Raw genomic sequence first — 24,535 nt, forward strand, 5'->3', positions numbered from 1 at the left:
AGAAGGAAATCAAATGTAAAAGTTGCAAAAATTGGAACTTGTTCCCTTTTAATGTTATCCAGCAGGGTGTAAACATAATTCTTGAAGCTTTTAAGTCAATACAAAATCAAAATGTACTCTATTTACTATCTAATCATATGTTCCTTGCTAAAATAGTCTTCTATCTGAAATATAGAGATTAGAGTTGTGAAAAGTACAGACTTCAGTACCACGTCGGTACTTAAATTTCAAAAATGTGATTCTTTGAGCGCTGTTGAGCAGATTCGTAAACACCTCTGACTGGCCATTGTGTTGACGCGCTCATCGGATATGTCTGTGATTGGCTTCAATAATCAAACACTTCAAAAACGTTGTAAATAGTCATCAATGACGCTTTTCACCGAGCGCTTACACAGATACACGCGGGAGCGTTTTAAAGCAGGCATCTATCGCGGGCCAGTCCGCTGATAGATGCCTGCTTTCAAAGAGCTTTCAAATTCAAACACTTCCGTGTGCTTTCAAACACTCTCATTCATTGATCATTGTAGCCAATCACAGACATAACCGATGAGCGCGTCAACACAATGGCCAATCAGAGGTGTTTACAAATCCGCAACAGCAGTCAAAGCGTCACATTTTTAAAATTTCAGTGAAGTCGGTACTTTTGACAACTCTAATAGTGACCATTTTTCACGGCCCAATCAATTGATGAAAATAAAATATAAATTTTTATCTCACTGAATAAAAGTTTTACTGGCACATGCATTAAGTTACAGAAGTAAAATTGGTTGCTAATGCTATTTCACGTTGACTTTAATGATGCTTCTGTTTTTCTTGGTCACATTCGAAGCAAGTATTGAGCATCCTCAAAGCAGGAATCCATTTTAAAAGCACTAAGGTGCAAACCAAGAATCCACCCTCTCATCGAGCATTAGCCGTAAAGGCCTTGAATTAGTATCACCAGTTAGCGTGGCCGCGGCAGACAGTGAACTGAAACTACCAATTTAAAGTGACACACAGAGTTAGTGTGCATGCTAATGGAGGCCGGGGGCCCCTGCCCCGCTTCATTTGGAAGCTCACACTGAAGAGAGCAATCACTGATGACGTAGATTGTAAGTCTATGTATGTACAGAGAGAGCGCTCCGTAAAATGTAGCATTTGGCCTCTGTCACTGGGGATCAGTCTGGCTAGTGTGCACAACCTTCACACACTCTTCAAAACAAAACATTAAAAAAAAAAAACTCAGTCCTCTCATGATCCGAGCAGCTAAATGTACACCCCTGTTAAAAAGAGTGAAGGGAACCCTATTCATTTGGACTACTGCAAATGGTACATGACCTCTTTGTATTATTAAAAAGCTGCTACGGTGCATGCTAATGATGTGCAATAGCGTTTTTTCCCTAGTAAACTGGAGGTAAATGTACTAAATACTTATAATATAGGTGATTTCAGTTTGTAGAATGTAAATTGATACAAAATTACAATGGCAATGAATCATAACAAGCCCCCAGTTGTTTAATATTCAAAATGTTAACAGAAAATGGCACACAACTTCATTATAGATTTGTAATAGTGAATGAAAGTTTGTTGTTTAACATGAATGATGGATATAATCTTATCTGTGATGAAATGAAAAAGACCCCCTGATTGAGTAGGTGTGTGTGTGTGTGTGTGTGTGTGTGTGTGTGTGTGTGTGTGTGTGTGGTTTGACAAGAAGACAAGGGCAAACTGTCACATTTTCTCAGTGAGCATTTGACGCATATCATACTGGACTGGTGACTGTTCAGCTTATTAGCATGCACAATTACAGCTCCATAAGTGACATCTGATTAATAATGTATACAATTTTCACAGGTCAGAGTCAAACGCAAATATGTTTGCGGCGGAAAGAAAGAAAGACTCTCGTCCAAGGACAGAGAGAGATCGCTCGTTATACATACACACACACATAAACGCATACATGCACATTTAAATATATATGAAATTGTATGCTAATATATGGGAATCATTTAGCAGCTTCTCTCTTATCCAACTTGACTATATACATTTTTGGTATATTTATAAATTATTTCACATTTTATATATAATATTTCATATATTTATAAGGATAGAATAAAAATGTATTAAAAATAATAAAAAAACACTGATATAATGTAGATAATGTAAAATGTGTGATTGGATAAAGTATCTTATATTATTACAAATATTTATAATTATATTTACAATATATATACAATATATAAAATGAAATGACAGCTTAAAAATGATATAATGTGACATGAAAAGCAGCGTTTTATAATATTTCATATATTTATCATTTTTATAGTGATAAAATATGACAAAAACAGCATTTTTAAAAGGAAAAGGTATTTTGTGACTGTAGATGCTACTAAAAAATGTAGTTAGGTTAGTAGTTTCAGTTAGTTGCTTTCCAGCGCTGGTGTGTATGTTTGTTTTTAGTGTGTGTATCTCACCTGTGTGTGATCTCATGTGTGTGCGGTAATGGCTGGGCTGGTTGAAGCTCTTCCTGCACACCGGACACACATATTCCCCCTGCTGAGACCCTGACCTCGCCAACCCTACAGTTCACACACACAAACAGAGAAAGAGAAATGAAAATTAATAGGAAAAACATGTAGCCGAACTTACACGGAACAGATAGAGAGGTTAGGAGACGGAGAGAGAGAGAGCATCATTAGTATGTTTTATGTGTCATTATGGGAGGCTACCTTCAGGGCTTGGATGGGGAGCTGTCATGCCGCATCACGAGAGCATCTCTGACAGCCTGACATGAACACAGGCCCATGTGACCGCATAAATTACTGTGAATTAAAAGCCTTGCCCTGTGATGTGCCCCCATCTGCGCTACCATGTCACATGTCAGGTGTGCTGCTTTCCCCTTCCTCCCTCTCTCCTTGTCTCCTTCCCTCTCGCTCTCACTGCTCTTTTCCTGCCCGTCGCTCTAGCTATGTCAGGCCTCGTCCGTGCGAGGGGAATCGCTTGGACACGTGCGTGTCGGTGAAGGACTCGCTGAAGTAACAGGAACGGATGTGGAACCTGAAGCAACCGGCATTCGTTTCCCCTCAGGGCGCTTTAAGCGCGTGAGCTGAAATTCTGTCCCTTTGGCTCCTGTCCGTCACCTGGCACTGGTGGTCCTACCTGCTCCGACCCCTCGGGCCCCGCTTTGTCGTAACGTCGAGCCGTGACTGAGAGCGTTGGTGGCAGTGGTAAGCAAGGCTACGTTTAGTAAACATGAGTCCGCGAGTTATTACCATACAGGAGCGACACAACAGGAAAAGCAGCGGGCAGCACAAACAAAAGGAAAGTCTAATATTGGAAAGGTCACTTTATTGTATGTGACTCAAAGGGCTAAAGAGAGTGCTGATGATATCAGGCCAGACAGTTGACAGAAATTTCCGCTGTCTTTCCGCAGAACTACACTCACTGAAGCCGGCCAACTGGACCACCGCCTGGCAAAATGTCCTCAAATGAAGTGGAATGGAAAAAAAGCATTTGAAAATATTTTTCAAAGCAGCTGGTGGCTTAATTTGACTCCTCTTGCTCTTTCGCTCATTCACTCGTTGAGTTGGCTACTTTGCATATTTGTGGCGTCGAGGCGCTGTAGCCCCTCGGAGAGCGCCCGGCACGCCGTTACAAGCGTGATGTTTAAGGCTCGCAATGCCTCTCAGCGATAGCTGTCTGAAATGTTTTTACACACTTTCGTAGGTTACACGATGATGAAGAGATTACTCAATAGTTCCATTAACCTTTGCGTATGCGCATGCTGGCACAACGGCGTGCGGGTTGCTACGTGCCATTTTAGCCCTCACCGTTCTCATTTGTCATTTCAGCTCAGGAGTAAATGTAGTTAATGTGCTTTTGCTGAATAATTCAGGTACTGTGACCTGACAACCAATTTTCAGCATGCCAATCTTTACCTGTTTTTCAATATCACAATGGTCCTGCGAAGTTAGTGTTATTAGAGAAATTCTGACTCTTAAGAATTTTCTCTGAATAACTTTGTCTAAATAAATGAAAAATAAAACACTACAAACTAAATTCAATTGTTGTAATGCTACAGGTGAATGTAGGCATCACATCATTATAATGTAAAATATGAAAAATGGATTTTCATTTGCAAAAAGAATCCAATAAAAGTGTTATTAAATCATTAGTGTTATTAAAGATTAACATTAGGTGAGCATCGGATGATGGCAAAGGTAATTTAAATGCAAATTTGGGAAATGAGCATGCATAAACAAACATCCAATATTGACAGATACCAGTAAATTAAAAAATCTTTAGTACACATACCAATATATTATATCTCTAGATCCAGGCCTTCTAAATAGCAAACATTTGATACTACAAACTTTGTCAATTGATATAACAAATAGTTGCAAATTTTGAACAAATGTGTCTTATCAAGTTTGCGTACATCTTATTTTATATTATTCAATTGTATTATGTATATATTGACATTATAGACCACGCTGCTCTATAGATATCAATATTGGTCACTAAAAAACAACTAATAATTGTGATAATTTTTTGAGGGTTAGTGTTAGGTTAGTTTTTACCTTCAACTATTCTGTAAATGATTAAATGTGCATCCACAACTGTAGTTGCATGTGAAGGTTTCTTAATCGGTTCTTGACTGAGGTATGCAAATGTAGGATTTGGCTTAATGAATGTACATCTTGCCCTGTTTATGATTATTTAAGAGTCATAATCACAAACGGCACAGGAGAATGTGGAAGTCCAGTGTGCACTAACCCATTGCAAAGCTAATTGATAAGATATCTTAATACCAGTTTAGTAATCAAGTTTCAGAAGAAGAGAAATAGGCCCAAAATACATCATAGAGGGACCCCAGTATTTGGACACGCACATCCCTATTCACATGTTCAATGTATCAACATTGTGCTGATGTGTCATTACATTAAATCATAAAATCAGACCAAATTGCATGTTGAAAAAAGATTATTATTATTAGTAGTAGTTGTAGGTTTTTGTGAACTCATACATTTTTGAGGGCTACTTAAATGTCCAAATACTTTTTGGGACCACTATACAATAAATATAAGCTTATTGGAATAAAATAAACAGTTAAAACAGCATCATATGATACAGGTATACTTCCAAACACCCCTAAACAGCCTCTTACCTGCTTGCTCTGCAATGGCATTGCTGAAGCCCCAGTGGTGGTAGAGGGCAGCTAAATCGTGAGGACTGCAGTTCTTCAAGAAACTCAGGATGTCCGTCACAGCTTCTGGACCGTCAGCCTTTGACTGTCTCTTGGACTGGGAGTGAGAGGATGGGCCGCTCGAGTTAAGTCTGCTCCAGGGGTCATACCCAGCCACGGACGGTGTATCCTGAGCTTGAGAGTCAGACCTGCCGGGGGTCTGAGGAGCATGGGCTTTGGAGCTCCTCTGATCTGAGAGGTTGTGTTTGCTAGAGAGCATAAAATGAAGTCCTTCTTGAGGTAGCAGACTACTCTCCATCACTCTGCTTCCCGTCTTTGGGGTTCCAGTCTTCTGAGGACTTGCCGTGGGCCGTGATGAGCTGTTTTGATGGACGTCTGCTTTGTGTTTACTGCTTGCCAACTCATCCATCCTGGACTTGCTGGTCTTGTGTTTGGACGAGTGAGATGGCGCCCCTGGTGCTGTGGCCGCGTGCCAGCTCTTGCTTTGCGAAGAGCTGGACTCTACGCTACTTGTCTGAGGTTTTGATTTCTTTGTCCCTCCAGGGCTGCAGTCAGGTGGACTCGTTCGGGAAGTTCTCATCTGTGGCAGAGAGGGGCAGTCCTTACCCTCCAGAAATGGAGGTGGCCCAGTGCGTCTCTTGAAATCGAGAAGCGTTTTTGGCCCCTTGAGGCCATTTCTTGGGGCCCACTTAGGCACCAACGTAGTGCTGTCAACTTTGTGTGCAATTCGTTGGTGGATCCAGAGAACTTCTGGATACAGTGTTGCATAAGAGCAATAAGGACACTGGTGTCTAACCAAACTGTTCAATAATGTAGAAGAAACCCCTTCTTTTCCGTTATCCACCTCCATGGAGAGATTAAGCAGATTAGCTTCCACTTTATCTGTGGAGCTACTTTCTTCCAAACCCTTGCTCTTTTCATCCTCCGTCTTTGAAGCGGTGTCGCTCAGTGCTGCCCTCTCCAGGTGAGTTGAGGTGGTGTAGGGCCAGTAGGGCTGCTGCAGCAGGGCATTTCTCAGCCTCGGGAAGCCCGTGTGGCTCGTTTGGTGAGTTTGGCTTTGGCTGAGTGAGCTGGTTAAGGCATCACTCCTCTGGCCCCAGTCCCTAATCGCCAAATGATGCGTTTGGACGTGGGCAGCGATGGCCGAGGGCTCCGAGGTGCAAAAGTCACAGTGCTCACAGGTGTATGGCTTTTTATCTGTCATGAAAACAACATACAGGGATTTGTAACTATAGAACAATAGCAAAAAGTCTCTGAAAGTATAAAAGTTAGCAATCATAATAACAGTGAATTTAGATACTGGCAATCAAAACAGTTTTAGAGTTTCACCACAAGATGGCACCACATAACCATGTCAGTTTACTTAAGTACAATGTACTAATCCTGTACTGAAGTTTTGGATCGTGTTTATATACATTATACACACACACACACACACACACACACACACACACACAAAACCTTAATGGTGGTAGCACAATCACACACAGTTTGTTTAACAGTAGTACAATGGAGCAACAGACTACTGGGCCTGGGAACTTTGCCTGGGTCTACCTCTTCTCATCTGTCAGCAAGATGTTTGTTTGCATTTAACATGTCTGCAATCTCTCAGTAGCTCTCTCTCTTCTATTCTCTCTCTCTCAAGCCATCTGGATTGCATTTGGTGGCTTACACTAGCTGCTGTGCAGCCTTCAGTCCACCCTCTCTGAGGTTACTTTTGAGCCAATTCAGAGAGGGGGGTCCTCTGAGATAAACCTTACACGAATTTAATGGCCATATCTTCTTCCCTAAATTCTTTCTGCCTTAGAAAAGCTACATGAGAAGCTATTATATTCTAAGAATAATTTGGTATGATTATGAATCTTTTAGAGGAGATAAATTGTGTGCAAGAGCATTCTACAATCTTCACACCTTTATGAAAAATATCAGTAGTGAGTGGACATCTGTTTCAACTCTTACACAATGAAACCTCTGTTCTGGAACATTCCATCTATGTTAATCCCTAAGAGGGCATCTTTTGTTTAGGGCAATTTATTTTTCTTAACCTTGTGGTATCACGGGGCCAGTCTCTCAGATCTGTAATCTATTCCTTTATAGACGATTAATACAACACCCCATGATTTCACTAAGTATGACAGGAATTATCTATCATCAGGACAGATTCAGTGCTCTATGGGGCATTGGCTTTGTTGAGATACCTGCCATCTGCAAGTATTTTCCAGTGATTTTAGTGTTGTGTTTTAACTGAAGGTCTGCACTTAGATGGGGAAAGTGGAAAAAATACACACAAATCTTTAGAGCTTGTCTTCCTGAGACAGGAAGTCCAGAAATAGCATCATTCAAAGAGGGCTGGACAGCTTCAGCTACAAGCTCAAAGGACAGAAAACAGATGTAAAGGGGTATGAACAAGTGATACACAAGTGAGACTAAAATGTATCTCACCCAAACCTATGAGACCTATAGTCCTTTGAGACCCTACCTGTCTTGTGGTCCTTCACAACAAATGCAGTTATGTTTTTTTCTTTTAGCTTTGATACAGAAGAGTAAAACAAACTATAGGTACTACAAATGGTTTTATTTTGTGCATAAAGCTTCAAATATGTTAATTATTCAATTGAAAGCAAGGAACATGCTCTCATTAATTAAATAACAAAGTGAAAAAATGCCATAATGACAGCCCTGTTCAGAGTCAAATATGTATTGAAGATTTAAACTAGGCACAAAAGCACAAAAAGTACAATACAACTGAGCATGTTAAGATGTGCAGTAGTATTTGTCCACAAGGTGTCTCTGTCCTCCTTCAGAAGCTGTATATCATACAGTATCTGTTAAACCAGCCATCCTCATATCCTATTCCTGGAGATCTGCCTTTGGTACCAGGTCTAAAATACCTTCCAGTTATTTGTTGGTTGAGTCACTAGTTTAAATGTGTTTTATTAAAACCTTGTAGAAAGGTGGATCCACAAGAGTAGGATCAATAACTATAAAGGCTCTTGAATGTAATTTTTAAAGTGACTACAGCAGATAAACCTGATTCATAAATGTTACTGTAATCCTTCACATTATCATCCCAGTGTAATTTCTGATCAGGTACAAGGTACCTGTTGTGAAGTTTACACATTCTTTGGAGCACTGTCACACTTTTAGTGTAGCCAATTCAGCATGAGTAAAATTCATTACAACTATAAATTAATCAAACACACCTGAAACAACTAAACAAGGTCTTTAGGTTCACTTAAAAATTATGCTGTGGGCAAGTGTTGAACAGGGATAGAAAAGGAAATTTCTACAATAAAGTGTATTTACAGTAGCAATACTGAGGACCCATGGTGTACAATACACATACTGTAAATAAGTAACCCATAAACACATTAAAATGATGAAACTGCATTCCTTGCGGTGAATTTAAACATCAGCAATTCAGTATATAAAATCAAAAATTTGAGCTATTTGTGCATCTGCACATCATTTCATTGTGCATGTTTACAAACAGGTAGACAGAATGGAGGTTATGATATGCAATCAAGTGATGCTTGAAGTTTATAACAAATGTTCAAACTAAGAACACATTTCTGAGATTACACTTAAATTTTGTATTGGCTTTAAATTTCGAAATGAGAATTACCTGTGTCCCCAAAGAACCCTGTCCGCTTTTGATCCCTGAAGTGTCCTGCTGATTCCCCTGCTTTAGATGGGCTGGACGCTGCTTTACGGAACAGTCCATTTCCACCAATGGTTTCACCCAAGCCACCATGTCTGATGAGCATGTGGATCACCATCTGTTGCTGTGTGCGGAAGCCCTTTCCGCACTCCAAGCACTCTGAGGTTTTCTGGGAATTCTTACGGCTAGGGCGAGAAGTAGGCCGGTACTCTGAGTCACTCAGATTCTCTGGACTTCGCTCACCTGTCAAGACCTGGTTGTTCCTTTCTCCATTGCTGTGCTGATCTGTGTTGGAGCCTTGGGTTCCAGCCCCTCTCCGTTTCTTGGTTGGGATACTCACAGTGGAATTGAGTGATTTCTTCCGCTTGTCCTGTCTTGTCAAGACGTACTCGCCCTTTTCTCTGTCATATGCTACATCTGCATCGGCTAACCTCTCTTCCCAACCCAGGCTCTTCTCAGATACCTCCACCAGTTTGCCTCTGGTGACCAGTTGCCAAGCCTGGTAGCTACTTACTGGATCAAGCTCTGGGATTCTTTTCCCTAGAGTTCCCTCAATGGGGTTCTCTTCCTTTCCTGCTGGTTTCAAGTTTAGGCATTCCAAGAAGCTTGTCTTGGTGGCAGATGTGAAGTCCTTATCACTGCATAAGGTATTGTTAGGAGGCTGCTCAACATTTCTGTGGACCTGCTCGTGCAGTTGCAGGCTCTGGCGGTCATGGAAGAAGTTACCACACTTGGCACAGAGTTCATACAGACACACTTCATTCACCAAGTTGGACTCATCCTGCGCCACCTCGTTAACAGTAGCTGGAAGGTAAGAGTCACTCTTTGGTTTTACCTTGGTGTTATGAGTCTTCATGTGGCTACGTAGGAACCAGGGCTCACGGAAACGGCGTCCACAGATCCGGCACCCATGATCCAGACTATTCTGATGCTTCTTCATGTGAGCTTTCAGAAACCAGGCTTGGGTGAACACTTGGTCACATTGTTCACATGGGAACTCGCCTTTACTAAGTTCACCGTCAGCTTCCTCGCTGGTAGAGACTTCTTTGGTGATAGATTCCTCCTCAATAGGATGTACCTTTTCAACGTGAGCCTGCAGTTGGTCCTCCTGCAAGGTCTCATAAGGGCACAGTTCACATTGGAAGACCTTGTGAAGCTCCTGCATATGCTGTTCAAGCTCTGCCTGACTTGACACTCTTTTCCTGCACAAAGAGCACTGCAATGACTGTTTGCCATTCTCACCAGAGATTCTTTCCTTCTTCCCACCTTTCTTCCTCGTTTTGGTCGCCTCTTCACCACTCACAACCTTGTTGCAGGCTGAGGTACTCTCAGTAGGACTGGAGCAACCACCTTGATCTTCTGGCACCCCTCCTTCTTTTTCCCCTTCCTCATCCACATCTTCCTCCTCGCCGCCAGTGCTCTGGCTGAGGCCGTCCAGTTTGTGACTGCGAATGTGTGCCTTTAAGCTACCCTTCTGAGCTGAGCGGTGATCACAGTGAGGACACTTGTATGGTTTCTCCCCAGTGTGCTTTCTCATGTGCTGGGACAAAGAGCTGAGGAAAGGAAAACTTCTTCCACAGAGTTCACAAGTATGACCCCGGATCTTCTTGCCATCGGGGTTGTCCTGTCCACCCTTGGAGAAGGTCTCTTGCTCTGCGACTTCCGGCCTTTCCACCTCCATCTCAAGGCTTGAATATTCCACTATGCTGCTATCTGTTGTCCAATTTATTAGATCCTATTAAGTCTGTCTCGCCTGTAGTCATTCGGTCTGGGTAAAAGTTCTCTTTGTCAGACGTGTCATTGTTGGTAATTCTGTGTTGACAGTGTTGCTTTTGTCTGGAATATGTCTGGAGTTTTTTCTCCTATGAATCATCTTAACAGCTGAAGGTTTGCTTCATTCTGGTCACCTGAGAGGAAATGGAGACACAACAGAAGTAAATTTGAGAACAAGACTTGCAAATGAGTAAATAAAGGTTATTCATTAATCCATTAGTCCATGGCAATGAACAAGCAGTTACTATGACAGACTCTACTTTTTTCCTTTTTTTTTTGTAAAATTACTGTCTTAATGATTCTTAATATGAATCAAGTGCTGTTATGAATCAAGTGCTATGTCTTAAAACTGTAGAGATTCTAAACTGTTACATGGAAAAACTTAGACCCAGTGTTTGAGACCCCCAGCTAACAGAGTCCTTTTATATAATGTCATCTGACAGTCTTTTGTTCAGTTAAATCTATTCGTTTAAGGCAGGATCCATACTGCATAGCTGAAAACAGAGGACATAGTACATTGGGTTTTATGCTCTGCACCATTTAAAAGTGAGTGGGAGAGGGACAAAGAGATAGAGAGAGAAAAGACTGCTGATGTCCTCATTTAGAAGTCAGAGGGAACGGCATGTCTTTAAGTAATGCATAAACACACTAACTTTCCCATAATGCTCTCTGATTATTTTAACAAGACAATAAACACAGATACAGTAAATATACGGCTTAATATTCCAACAAGCATGGTATTAATTGTTGAAAATCCACAAAAGCTTACACACCCAAGTCCAGAATCAGGATTTCCTGCCATTCTGTTTTGTGTTCTATCCAATCTAAACATAGCAAACCTTTTTTTTTTTTTTTTTTTTTTTTTTGCATTCATCAAAAATGAAAAAATACCCAACCTGACATATCCGATTATCTATACTACACTACAGTGGAGACTGGGTGAGGTTGTAACATGGAGAACTGTAACTAATCTCAGTAATATCAGGGTTTTCCAATTACACAATTGTAATGTGTGGAAATGCTCTTACAATATATTTTGAATTTAAATGTTACAAACCTGTTTCATTAATATTAATAATATCTACAGACAAAACAATGGTTTGATACTTTTTTTTAAATAATTGTTTATTTTCATAATTATTATTTGTTAATGTTTAAATTTAGTTCCTATAATTCCTATAATAGGCTGTTCAATGGCAGGTTCTCATTGTGACACCATATAAGTGTGACAACGTGCCCCACTATTAAGGTCAACGTGTATTCAGTGAACTGTATCTTTTTTCCTGGGCAATAACTGGAAATGTTCAATAGCTTTTTTTTTTTTTTTTTTGTAGCCAAGACTTTTAGGTTTGTGTGACAACTTGCCCCTGCCTCCCCTATAATTGAGTCTGTCTGTGTGTATTTGTGCGAGTCTTTGACTGAAGGACAACAGTCTCAGTTTGTCTCCTCTCATAATCAGTATGAACAGTGGTTGTCTGCTCACAGACCTAAATTCGTTGTGTGTACGTGTGTGTGTGTGAGTGTGTGTCTGCTCAGGCGTAAAGAGACTATTCAGTGTTAGGCAAGAGAGGGGCCAGTTGGGATGAACCCTGAGGGCCGGTCCTCTCTCTCAACAATCAATAATCCATTATATACCAACTACATTTCACCACTGGCCCAGCATCCCCCTCACACAAACACACACATTCTAACGCACAAAAAGCACTCCTCTCTCCACAGTTCATCTTTTACGGTAAGTTAACTTGCTGGGCTATAAAATGCCAGGTAAGAAATTTAAAGAAGAGACGTTTAGGAAATTGGAAGTTTTCCTAGAGGTCCCATCATCCATTTATCTCAACTTATAACCAATGTTTGCCTACTTATCTAGTTTATTTTCTTTGATTATTTGATTTTGTATGTTGTGTAGCGTGTAAACAGTGTAGCCATTATGACAATGGAATGGATGAGGTGCTTAACCGCATAATAACGGAACTGAACATGCTGAGCTGGTAATGAATAGTGTTTTGCTGTTTGGCAAACCAATGAGCTGAGCATTAAATCGCCGTAACTATGATACCAAGAGGTTTGGGAGATGTGTAAGGACACACACTACACAAACACACACATACATATACACACGTCAGCAGTGGGGTTATTATTGAAACATGGCTGTTCTCAGAGGGCTTACCTCAGCTCTGCTGACCTACTTATCCCCAGACAGTTCATCTCATCTTGTAGTTCCATCAATGCAGGATCAGTGCATTTTTCAAATTGAGCAGTGTGTGTGTGTGTCCGTGTGCGTGTGTGCACTCAAATCCTAAACCAAATTGTGCATTTTGTCCAAATGCATAGAGACAGTTACCAAACCACTAACATGCATCAACAATAACAAGAGAAGATAGAAGAGCTCGACTGTCTTTTGTTCTTATTGTGATGTGACGGACAGCAGATTAATCATTTGTTTTTCCTTAAGACTACAACCAATGACATTTTTAATGCATAATCTGTCTTAAAACGAGCATAATGAAACAAAACAAAGTTTAAGTATTTGATTTCCACTTAATGTGCAAAAGGTTTTTTGTTTTTATTCCAAATGTTTTAAAGAACAAATCACAGTTATCACTGATGAAGCTCACTTGTTATCCATCATTTTTGCGAAACTCCTATAGGAGCATATTGCCTCCATGGGCTTCCTATCTTACTAACAATTTGGTAGTTCTCAAATCCCCCCAAACTACAATCTTATTGTGCCTCTCGCACCAGAACTGTCACAATAGCTCATGTCTATACCTCCTCTGAGCAGCGGGGAGTCCAGCACAACCATTGTTGGATGCAGGGGTCCATCCTACGCTAGAGGCCTGTCTGAAGCATGTCTGGTTGGGGAAGACAAAGGGAAGTCCCTCCCGGTCCCATTTCGAAGTAGAACCTGCCTGGTACTATCAACTGCTGATTACAGCTGCAATAAAAAGGGGGCCCTGGTGCATGTTTGCGCTTGCGAGCATGATAGCAGGTGCTGAGGCTAACATTGTCATGTTAAATTACAGAAAATATTCTGGTGTCTATGACAGAAGTAGTTCCCCCAGGTTTGAAACCAAGAAGCGAGAGGAGCCAAGAAAAAACGGGCTTAGTTGGACATGCTACACAAAATGTCAAGTCCAGCAAAGTTAAAGTCTGTGTAATGAGGAATGCGAGTACAGATGTGGTCATATGATAAAAACCAAACGGAGAACGAGCACAAACGTTTCTATTCAGCTGAAATGTAAAGCTTAGTGATACAACTTGCACAGGGTGAAGGGCTCCTTTGTTCTGCAGTGTTTCTGAAAGGGAGACACAATGAACACTACTTAACTGTAGCCTGACCATGTTACATAGGCATAAAACAAGATTTAAGTTAAAACTTAAGTTCTTCAAAAATACGCTTCCCCTATAGTTGCTGACAGTGGTTATGATTGGGTGTTTATGATTCTAGCAGTTTACACAGTTAGGATACAGCCACCGTTCATTTCAGATTCCTGAGGAACCTTCCTCTGACCTGTCTGTGGCTGTTAGCCCTGCCTCAACCCTTAGCTGTCATTCTTAATACACATTTGCAGTTACATCCTCTGTATAAGGTAAGCATCTTCAACATAGTTTGTTGATTTACTCATCTTAAATGAACCGATCACTCAATCATTATTTAGTCACTCTCACTGATCGCTTTCTGCTCTGTATGTCATCATTTTCAGCATAGAGTTTAAAATGAATATTTTTATTCAGCAAGGATGCATAAAAATTATCAAAAAAGTGACAGTAAAGACATTTGTAATGTTAGAAAAGATTTCTATTTCAAATAAATGCTGTTTTTTTACCTTCTATCCATCAAAAAACATGAATACAAATGTCACGGTTTCCGCAAAAATATTAAACAGCACTGTTTTCAACATTGATAATAATAAGAAATGTTTCTTGAGCACCTAATCAACGTGATAGAATAATTTCTGAAAGATCATGTGACACTGAAGACTGGAATAATGACTGCTGAAAATTTAATCTATAATCTATAATGAAAATCATCAACAACGAATTTCATTATCGATTAGTCGTGTCTGCCCACCGTGCACGGAAAACTTCCACCAGTCGCATCAAATTACAGCACTGAATATCGCATTTCTATGAACAAAATGCATCTAAAAATAGTGGAGTAAACAGAGTGAGCTGCTGCGGCAAAGGTACGTGATCCAAGCTGCCAAAAACAAGAGAATTCTTTATTTTGAGCTTCAGGCTAATGCGTTAGCGTAATGTTTAACATGGCTTGCCATATCAGGCGCTTTGACAGCGTGCAATGTTTCCTCAGTGCAAAACTTACATTTTTTCACTTTCATATCCTTATCTGTAAGTGTTACAGATTCACATGATTATTTCAATTTTGCATGAAGGCTCGTTCTGACAGTCTGCGTTAAACTTTACACTTTACTGAAGGAGGCAAGGAGCGCATACACTTCAAATAGACGGTGCGCATTAGAAAGGATGGCAATTAATATTCAGCGCAAAAATATTAATTTTGCTGAAATATCTGTTGCTGGACGTTAAATTTAGGTTTAAAAGTCCACATGTAATTCAAGTATTTTATGACTGTAAAAGGATAACAGAGTGTGATTGACCGTTCGCAAAGACCCGCCACTTTTAGTTACTGTTGCCACGTCCGACAAGCATCGCCAATCTCTCGCCACACATCATGTTCTCACACAGTGAAAAATACATTGCGGAGCAAAGAGGACACTGACAACGCGTCGACAGACAAGACAGAGCAGGTTACTTTTGATATGAAACAAAGTCTCAAATTTCAAATTTTGTCATTTTTAAAGAAATTTAAACAATAAATACCGCTTTATGGCTCTTTAATTTGTCGTGACAGTTCGCTGTAGTGCCTCAGTTCAAGCGGCTCGTGAACCGATCATCTCTTCATACTAGTTCATTTATAGCATCAAATAAACATAATTGAACATCATAAGAAATGTTGTTTCAATCGCGGAAAGACACCATTTTTCAAGTTCAAGTCCACCTGCGTTAATCTGCTAACTCCCCTGACTGCTTTGTCAGACAAAATGGCGGATTCGGCGTTATGATTGGTTAGATCGCCTGTCAATCAATCTCCTGGCGAAAGGTCAATTGAATATAAATGTAAGACGTTTCTTACTTTTACAGGATAAAGAAATGACAGTAACAGGTTACTGTGTCCACTCCAGAGTGAAAGTGTGTGTGTTCCTGCAGAACACTCCTCTTATCTGTTAACACTGAGTTTGTGTTTATGTTTTTCTTTATTATCTTTATTACAACCTTCATTTTTACTGTCCTTTTGCTTTATAACTCTTTTGCATGTAGCATAGATATAGAAATACTCACTTTATAGGCTATGTTTTCATAGTGTTCAGTTGGCATTGTTTGAAGGACAGCATTGGGCAGGATGTGGAATTTATCCGATTAATCAATTAATCGAAGAAATAATCAACAAACTAATCGATTATCAAAATGATGATTAGTTGCAGCCCTACTGAAATTCAGCTCTGCTATCACAGGAACAAATTACATTTTAAAATATATTTTCAAATAGAAAAAATATTTCACAATATTACTGTTTTTACTGTATTTTTGATCAAATAAATGCCTTGGTGAGCATGAAACATACAAAAAAAAAAAAATCTTATCAACAACAAACAGTTGTTTTTGAACAGTAGTCTTACACACACATATATATATATATATATATATATATATATATATATTTCTTTATTTTAAAAAAAATACTGACCCCAAACTTTTGAAATGTAGGGTTAAAAAAAAAATTACTTTTCACTTATATATAACTAATGAATTTAGATGTTACCACATTATGCATATTGCAGCAAAAATCTATCCTTATTAGTACTATACTTCTGTGACATTCTACTGCTGAAGTAATTAAATCATAATTAAATGATCAATGATTGATTAGCAGCCATATGCTTGAGGAAAGTCTTCAAAAATGATGTCACATCTTTATGACTGCATTTACAAGCAAGAACCGCTGTTTACACTTCACCGACACACAAGCAACAACATATGTGCCTGTAAAAACATGCATAGGCATAAAAACACAAACAAAGACGGCCAGCTTTCAGTGGAAAGAAACAGCAGCACATATACAGGCCCGTATCTGAGAGACACAGCCCTGAGCGAGAGCTCCATTCTTCCCCTCCTCTCTTTTCTCTGGCTGATGAATGGCTATGGCGAATCAACTGTCTGCTCGCTTATTCAACCTGACGGCTAGTCCAGCTCAGCACAAACGCCCCATGCTCTGGACATTACTCCTCTGCTCTGAGCCAGTGTTTGTGGAAGAGAAAAAGTGCACGTGTGTATATCCTCATGTGAAAGACAGAGCTAAACCAGTCCATCACACATATGATTTTTCTAACACACCCCGGTTTGAACCATACAGCGTGAGCCAAACAGTGTGTGTGCTAGTATGTGTGTGCCCTGTGCACATATGTTAATTGTTGCATCCGTGCCAAGCAAACATGTTGCATGTCAGTGTGTGTGTTTGATAAATCCTAAAATACCAAACACCACGAGAGGCCGAGCAGGAGGAGCTGTAGGTTTTGAAACAACATCACAAACCAACACTACAGTACAATGTGTGTGTTATTGACGTATGATGCTCATCTGCTAATAAGATTACACCGCTGCAGTGACTTCTTCACAAAGCAGTAGTTTTTCAAGCTCAGCCAGAATTCATAGCTAATGAATGGAATGATAATGGCCTCAGATCACTGTCATCAGTATTATCAGACCACCGTTTCCCCAGTAGAGATTACAGATGCGCGAGTGCTCCATGACCTCCCAGTGCCGTCACTACAGAACGCCACTCCCTAAAGCCAGAACACGGTTACACAAGCAATAAGCGAGGGATTATTTTCCTGCCAGTGTACATGATGTCTGACTAAAGAACCTGGAAATCCTGAGTGATGATATATATGAAATATATAACGGTACAGACCTTTTGTTCAACAAAAATTATTAAAAATAAAAGATAATGTACTGTAGAAAAATGCTATTCTTAATCTATATTAATATTTCTCTTGTTTTCATTTGCAAGTTTTCTCACTTGTTTAACGCTAAGCTTAAACCTCAGCAAATCTTACAGAAAAAAAAAAAATCTGTGGATAATATCTTGTCAAAAAATCCTAAAGGGATGCTAAAAGAATCAATTATGGAAGCTTGTTTCCGCCACTAAATAAAAAAAAATTACAAAAGGTAATTGCGACTTTTTATGTCACAATTCTGACTTTTTTTTCTTACAATTGCGAGATTCCGAATTATAAAGTCAATTGCGAGTTATAAAGTCAGAATTGCGTGATATAGTCGCAATTTTGACTTTTTTCTGGCAATTGCGAGTTTTTATCATGCAATTCTGACTTTTTTTCTCAGAATTGCGAGATATAAACTCGCAGTTGCATCTTATAAAGTCAGAATTGTGTGATATAAACTCACAATTGCTTCTTATAAGATTACTTTTTTTTCTCAGAATTGTGTTTATATCTCACAATTCTGACTTTATAACATGCAATTGCGAGAATTGTGAGATATAAACTCTCAATTCTGAGAAAAAAGGTCAGTCTTTTTTCCCTCACAATTGGACATTATAAAACGTAATTGCAAGTTTATATCTCACAATTCTGATTTTATAACTCACAATTCTGACTTTATATCTCGCAATTCTGACTTTATATCATGCAATTCTGACATTTTATCACGCAATTCTGATTTTATAACTCGCAATTCTGACTTTATAACTCGCAATTCTGACTTTATATCTTGCACTTCTGAGAAAAGTCAGAATTTTGAAAAATAAACTCGCAGTTGCAAGAAAAAAGGTCAGAATTGTAAGACAAAAAGTCGCAATTACCTTTTTATTTTTTATTTCATGGTGGAAACAAGCTTCCATAATCAATTAAGAATCAAATCAAATCAGATAATAAATCAAATTTATTTTCCAAAAGTAAGGTTATTCAGAATTGCGAGATATGACTTTTTTTCTCAGAATTGCGAGTTTATATTTTGCAATTCTGACTTTATAACATGCAATTGCGCGTCATAAAGTCAGAATTGTGAGATTTAAACTCGCAATTCTGAGAAAAAAAGTATTTTCCCTCACAATTGGACATTATAACACAATTGCAAGTTTATATCTCACAATTCTGACTTATTACCATACAATTCTGACTTTATAACTCGCAATTCTGACTTTATATCATGCATTTCTGACAGTTTGTCGCACAGTTCTGACTTTATATCGCGCAATTCTGACTTTATAGCTCACAGTTGTGAGAAAAAAAAGTCAGAATTGTGAGAGAAAAAGTTGCAATTACCTTTTTTTTTTTATTTCATGGCAGAAACAAGCTTCCATAATCAATTAAGAATCAAATCAAATAATAAGTCAAATGTATTTTGATTATTAAGATTACCTCACATTTTAGGTTTTTTTTTCTTATTATTTAATTAGATGATTCCTCTTCTTAATTTCATTAGGATTCCATCAGCATTCCTTTACTTCAAAAAAAAATTCTTTAAAGGAACAATTCTGTGATCAATTTCTCACCCTTATGTCGTTCCAAACCTGTGTGACTTTCTTTCGTACGTGGAACACCAATGTAAACGTTTAGCAGAATGGTCATTATGTCGTTTTGCTGTTCAGGTAGATTTACCCTATTTTATTTATTTTTTTAGCTATTTTTATTGGCAAACAAGACAAACATACTGAAGAATAGGATTTCTTTTTTAGTAGAGTGCATTATAAAATGATACTTAAAACAGCTAGCGGCCATGTGATCACCATAACATAAGATCTGTGAAAGTGGCGAATTGTCATAAGTAAATTTGTTTGGAATAATCGAAAAATACCTCTACATGTTTCCACAGGTGAATTTGTATGTTTTTGGGTGCAAGCCAAAGCATGCAAGTGTGCATGTATTTCTATGTGTGTGTTTGTGTGACAGCAGTGATAGAGAGATGAGAGAGGGACACCAGCAGTAATGCTTATGTAATATCTGGCCGAGCCTCTGCAGCACTACTGATGGCAGTATGACATAACACCTAGGCGGCCACACAGATCGTCTAAGAAACACACACATACGCACTTAAACAGACAAATAATTTTCATCTGGTCTTGACTAGATTAACAACTTGTTGCTTACTGATTTGCATGTAATCTATTATGATTTGATAGTTGCAAACAGCAATAAAATTCACAAGAAAGAAATAAAATCACACATCTATAAAACCAAAAATAACTATTTAACAATTTGAACTGTTGTCAGACGCAGTTGACGTAGTGAACGCAGTGTTGGCTTCCGTGTTTACATCCAAACGCCGGCTCAGTATTCACTACGTCAACTGCGTCTGACAACAGTTCAAATTGTTAAATAAAGTCGTTATTTTTTTGTTTTTGCGCACAAAAAGTATTCTCGTTGCTTCATAACCTTAAGGTTGAACCACTGGAGTCACGTTTACTATTTTAACGATGTCTTTACTACCTTTCTGGACCTCAAAAGGTGCAATGAAGTTGCTGCCTATGTGTGGTTCACATACCCTCGGATTTCATCAAAAATATCTTTTTGTGTCTTTTGTGTCCTTTTTTAAGCTTGACACCTTCACCCCTTATTCACTTTCCCTTTATTCTCTGAGAATTTTATTTCAGTTTCAGTTTTAGTTATTAAGTTTACATTAAGTTGATGAGAAATGTTGTTTTAGTTAACTATAATACCCTTGCTTTACACTCTGTTTGTTATCACAGTTGTCTTGTGACTGTAGAAGTGATATTGTGACAGTAAGTGGCTTGCAGATACACTAGTGTGGTTGGCGTGGTCTAGAGCTGAACTATAATCTGAAAGCATTAACTTGCTCTCTAAAAAAAGCTCTCTGAACAGGGATTAGATTATCATGGTAAGGCCAGCTCAGACTCTCTTTCTCTGTCTCTCTTTTTGTCTCTCACTCCCCTTCATTTTTGCAAACACTTTCTCAACAAATGAAGGTAAAACAGAATAAATGTGGCACAGGAACAGGAAAGGTTGCAAAAGTGGTTCATTTTTTTTATTTTTAACTAAAAAAATTGCAAATCACATCAATGTTTTATCTTTACGTTGAGCATATGTTATGGCACAGAACAAACTAAAACTCTTCATTGGGTTTATAGCCTGAGGGCGAGCGACTGCTGATTGGAGGGGTTGCAGAAGCCCCCTGGGGCAACTTAGGGGTTAAGTGCCTGGCTTTGGGTTGCCAGATCCGTATGACCCATATTTGGCAGAGCAAAAAATAAATAAACAAATAATATTCTTAAAGAGATAGTTTACCCAAAAATGAAAATTCTCTCATCATTTACTCATGTAACTGTCGAAAGCATCCAAATTGCTAAAAACAAGCTAAAGCTATAACATTTGATAAATTCTTGCACTACGTATATGCACTTTCACATAGTGCAACTCATCCCTCCACTGCCTGTATGCTTTATTGCCCTTGATGTCAGCCCAAGTGGGACACTCTTCCTCAGAACCGCCTGGCCTCCGTAAGTATATCTGCGTCCTTGCCGAGAGACGTGATCACGAATGGCTCGGTTAGAGAGTGCAGGGCAGCCAGATGTCTTTCTCATGGCCTTCAAAGTATTGTCTCTCCAACTGTTTATTTATTAATGTCGAGTTCACACTGTGATAACTCTCACCCTGCAAATACTGTTTATTATACCAGAACCGTGAAAAGTGGCAAGTTTTTAACTCTTTCCTCGGCAGCGTTTTTTTTTTTTTTAGTTTCCAGCCACCACCATTGTTTTTGCTCATTTTCACAAAACTTTCATGACCCCCAGAATATTTTGAATAAATGTCTGAACATGCAAAATATCAAAAGAACAGAGCCTCTAATATTAAAAAAACATTTTCTAGCGTCCATGCATTATTTTTTCATCAACGAATGTGGGTACATAAAATAAAAAAGCAAAAATTTTATCAAAAAGCTGGAAAAAAATTGCATGTTTTTTAAAAACTGCAACGAATATAAACAATGCTTTTTCGCTTGTTTCTGCTTCTTCTTTGCCTGTGTTTTGATCTAGAGATTCTGTAGTCTTTCAGAAGATGTGTAATAGCGCCCCTGCCATATAACACGGAAAGCCGGAAAATTCCGTCAATGGCAGGGAAAGCGTTAAAGACTTATATTGAGAGATATTGCCATTGACAGAATTTTTTATATATTTTTTATATATATATATATATATATATATATATATTTTTTCTGAGTGGTGCTTGCCTGTGCATGGTATAAAAGCCACCACAATGCTGTTATAGTTTTGTGGGTCGTTGCCAGGGCATTGCTATGAGGTGGCTAAAGGGTCCTGAGGTGTTGCTAGGTGGTTGCTATGGTGTTCTTTGTGGTTACTTGCTTACCCATCCAAGTTAAAAGAGCCCTCCCCCAAGTCTTTGACATTCTGCTCTCATATGACTCTGGACGCTCTTTCTATTAGGTGCTTAGAAAAGCAATAGCACATGATTTGAGGTATTATTCGTGTCTGTAGCTGAAAAAAGTTTAATACTTTGGGTGAGGGGTTTGTTAAAATTCCCATGTATGAGTAATAATAATAGTGATACTGATGCTTACATTAGCAAGGGAAATACCTGGGGCAGATCTTGAAATTGTTGGACCTTGGATTTGTCCTGTAAAGTGCATTAAATCCTATTATCTTAACCCTCTGATGCATGATGTCTACTACAGTATACAGCCATTTCAGCCAATGGCCGAAAAGCCATTTTTAAACATTCAGGGTGTGATCTTACATCCAAACTACCATGGGTGATAACCTTTGACTCCATAATTCTATATGACAATTATAGTGTTTTTATTATATTTTTTATTTAAGACAACATAAATTCAATATGGGACTAAAGTAGTGCATCAAGTACATTATCATCTAAATCAATGGACAGATATGCAACTCTCTCAGAATATTAACAAAAATAAAATCAAATATATTTTTAATTAAGATATATGTTGTTTGGAAATAAAAATAACCATAATGAAAGTATTTTGTTGTTTGTTTTTTTTCTTTTCCTTTTTGACTTACATTATTAATTCATGCATCAGGAGGTTTAATACAGTAAAGAATATGAATTTATGCTTTAAGGTCATCGTCACAGTCTCTGAACAAGCTCAAGTTTCTTAAAACGGCTGGTTTCTCTCACTCTGGTTAGTTCAGAGAAGGACAGGTAATCTAACACCATGAAAGCCATCTCAATCGCTCTCTTTCCCTCCCTCTTCTCTGTTCTTCTTTTTCGTGTTCCTGTTCTGGTAAGAGAAGATCTGTCTCTTTTTAATGAAACTGCCCCGTCACACCCATCTCCCATCTGGTATGTGTGCATATATGTGTGTGCTAGATGGTGGGAGGGGGAGGCTGGTGTGCTTATGTGTGTGAGCAATGAGCATACATATAACCAGGGGAATAAGTACATGTGTTTGAGTGTGTGTTGTCATTTCAGCAGGAAGCCTTTACTCTGATGAGAGGTCTCACTTCCTGTTTATAGAGCAACCACTGGAGCAAAACAATAGCTGGAATTTTGATGGATAGGCAGAGAGGACGCCCAACTCACGCCCTCCAGAAAAAAAGCTTCAGTTTGTCACTATTGCTGACAATACAACAACACAATCTATTCTCATCCCAAAAATTAATAATTAAAACTATTTATTTATTTTGGAGTGAATCATCTGGACATTTCTTACAAGTTTAGTGAGATTCATCCATTTACTTGGCTGTTTACTACAGCTCAACTACAACAATAGCCTCTCGTGTTATTGTATAAAGGGCTGTTTTGGCTCCAGCCTGATCAAAATGGTGGTGTCGAGCATTCCCCTCGCTGAGGGATATGTCATGTCGGGCTCTCTGGGATTTGAGGTCAGTCCAGCTGGACGTCTGGTGCCAAAATGAGGTGGATTACACCCTTTAATCCCAGTTACCCCAAGGAAGTGAACTAAAGCTTCCAGCGTCCTTCTCCAAACCACAGACTTCATTCAGCTGATGAACCTCTTTAAACGGGCTTGGTGAAGTGTGACTCAACAGTGCTACTATCACTTGTCACGATACAAAAAAACAGATGTAAAAGAGTTTTGCCCTCGGGAGACCAGCAGCACCGACTGCCGAGATGAATTATATATTTACACTGTATCATGTGACGAGTTAGAAGGCTTAGAAGGCTTGTCAGGAAAATACATGTAGAATACTTCTGTCAATTCCTTAGAATTGACAAAATGAGGATGTAAAAAGTTTGGTGACAATTTTACAATAAGGTTGTATATGCAAACATCAGTTAATGCTTAAGGTTTTTTTTTTTTTAATTTAGGCTACTACTGTTAGTTAATGCATTAACTAAAAGTATAAACTTTAAAGTCATAAATTTATTATGTAGAATGCTATACAAAATAAATGCTGTAAATCACAAAAGCTTCACAATCACAAAAGTTCATAAAACGAAGTTTTGTCTGTTTACACTGACATCAGAATTTTCTGTAAATTTATGTATCTCCCTACAAACAAAAGGGCTGCCTAGGCAGCTAGGTGTTTTGATCGCACTTTTTGTAGCACAACATATTGATTTCAGACATAACACTGCAATAGCAAGACCTTTTTTAAACAAGAGTTTACTGAAGCTCTTCTTACTGGAAATAAAAGTATGCACTTGCACAAGAAAAATGCACAAGAAACTCAGAAACAGACTTCAACAACTTCAGAAATTTGAACAGAAGGGTTGCACTGTATTGGATATGAGAGGTTTGGCACTGAATGCTAGCTTTATTTTTCTCAATAAGCGAATTCCCTCGAGCTCGAGCTATTAATAATCTCTGAGCTCTTTCTCAGAGGAACAGCTGTTGGGGAAGCTGAAATTTGCAAA

General features: G+C 38.8%; 1 protein-coding gene and 1 long non-coding RNA gene across 9 annotated transcripts in view; one reads left to right on the forward strand and one right to left on the reverse strand.

Annotated features, from left to right (window-relative positions):
* Positions 1-24,535, reverse strand: part of znf516 (zinc finger protein 516) — a 98,842-nt gene that overhangs the window by 61,700 nt on the left and 12,607 nt on the right. For all 7 annotated transcript variants that reach the window (XM_051872799.1, XM_051872800.1, XM_051872796.1 and 4 more), the window contains 3 exons: positions 8,811-10,753; positions 5,147-6,382; positions 2,454-2,558 (listed from right to left, as the gene is read on the reverse strand). In XM_051872799.1, coding sequence (XP_051728759.1) covers positions 2,454-2,558; positions 5,147-6,382; positions 8,811-10,527 — 3,058 coding nt within the window. In that variant the 5' untranslated portion in view covers positions 10,528-10,753. The remainder of the gene's footprint in view (positions 1-2,453; positions 2,559-5,146; positions 6,383-8,810; positions 10,754-24,535) is intronic.
* The window catches only part of LOC127501057 (uncharacterized), a 99,214-nt gene that overhangs the window by 48,186 nt on the left and 26,493 nt on the right, over positions 1-24,535 (forward strand). The window lies entirely within an intron of this gene.

The sequence above is a fragment of the Ctenopharyngodon idella genome, chromosome 19 (assembly GCF_019924925.1).
Source record: "Ctenopharyngodon idella isolate HZGC_01 chromosome 19, HZGC01, whole genome shotgun sequence".
Classification (NCBI taxonomy): domain Eukaryota; kingdom Metazoa; phylum Chordata; class Actinopteri; order Cypriniformes; family Xenocyprididae; genus Ctenopharyngodon; species Ctenopharyngodon idella.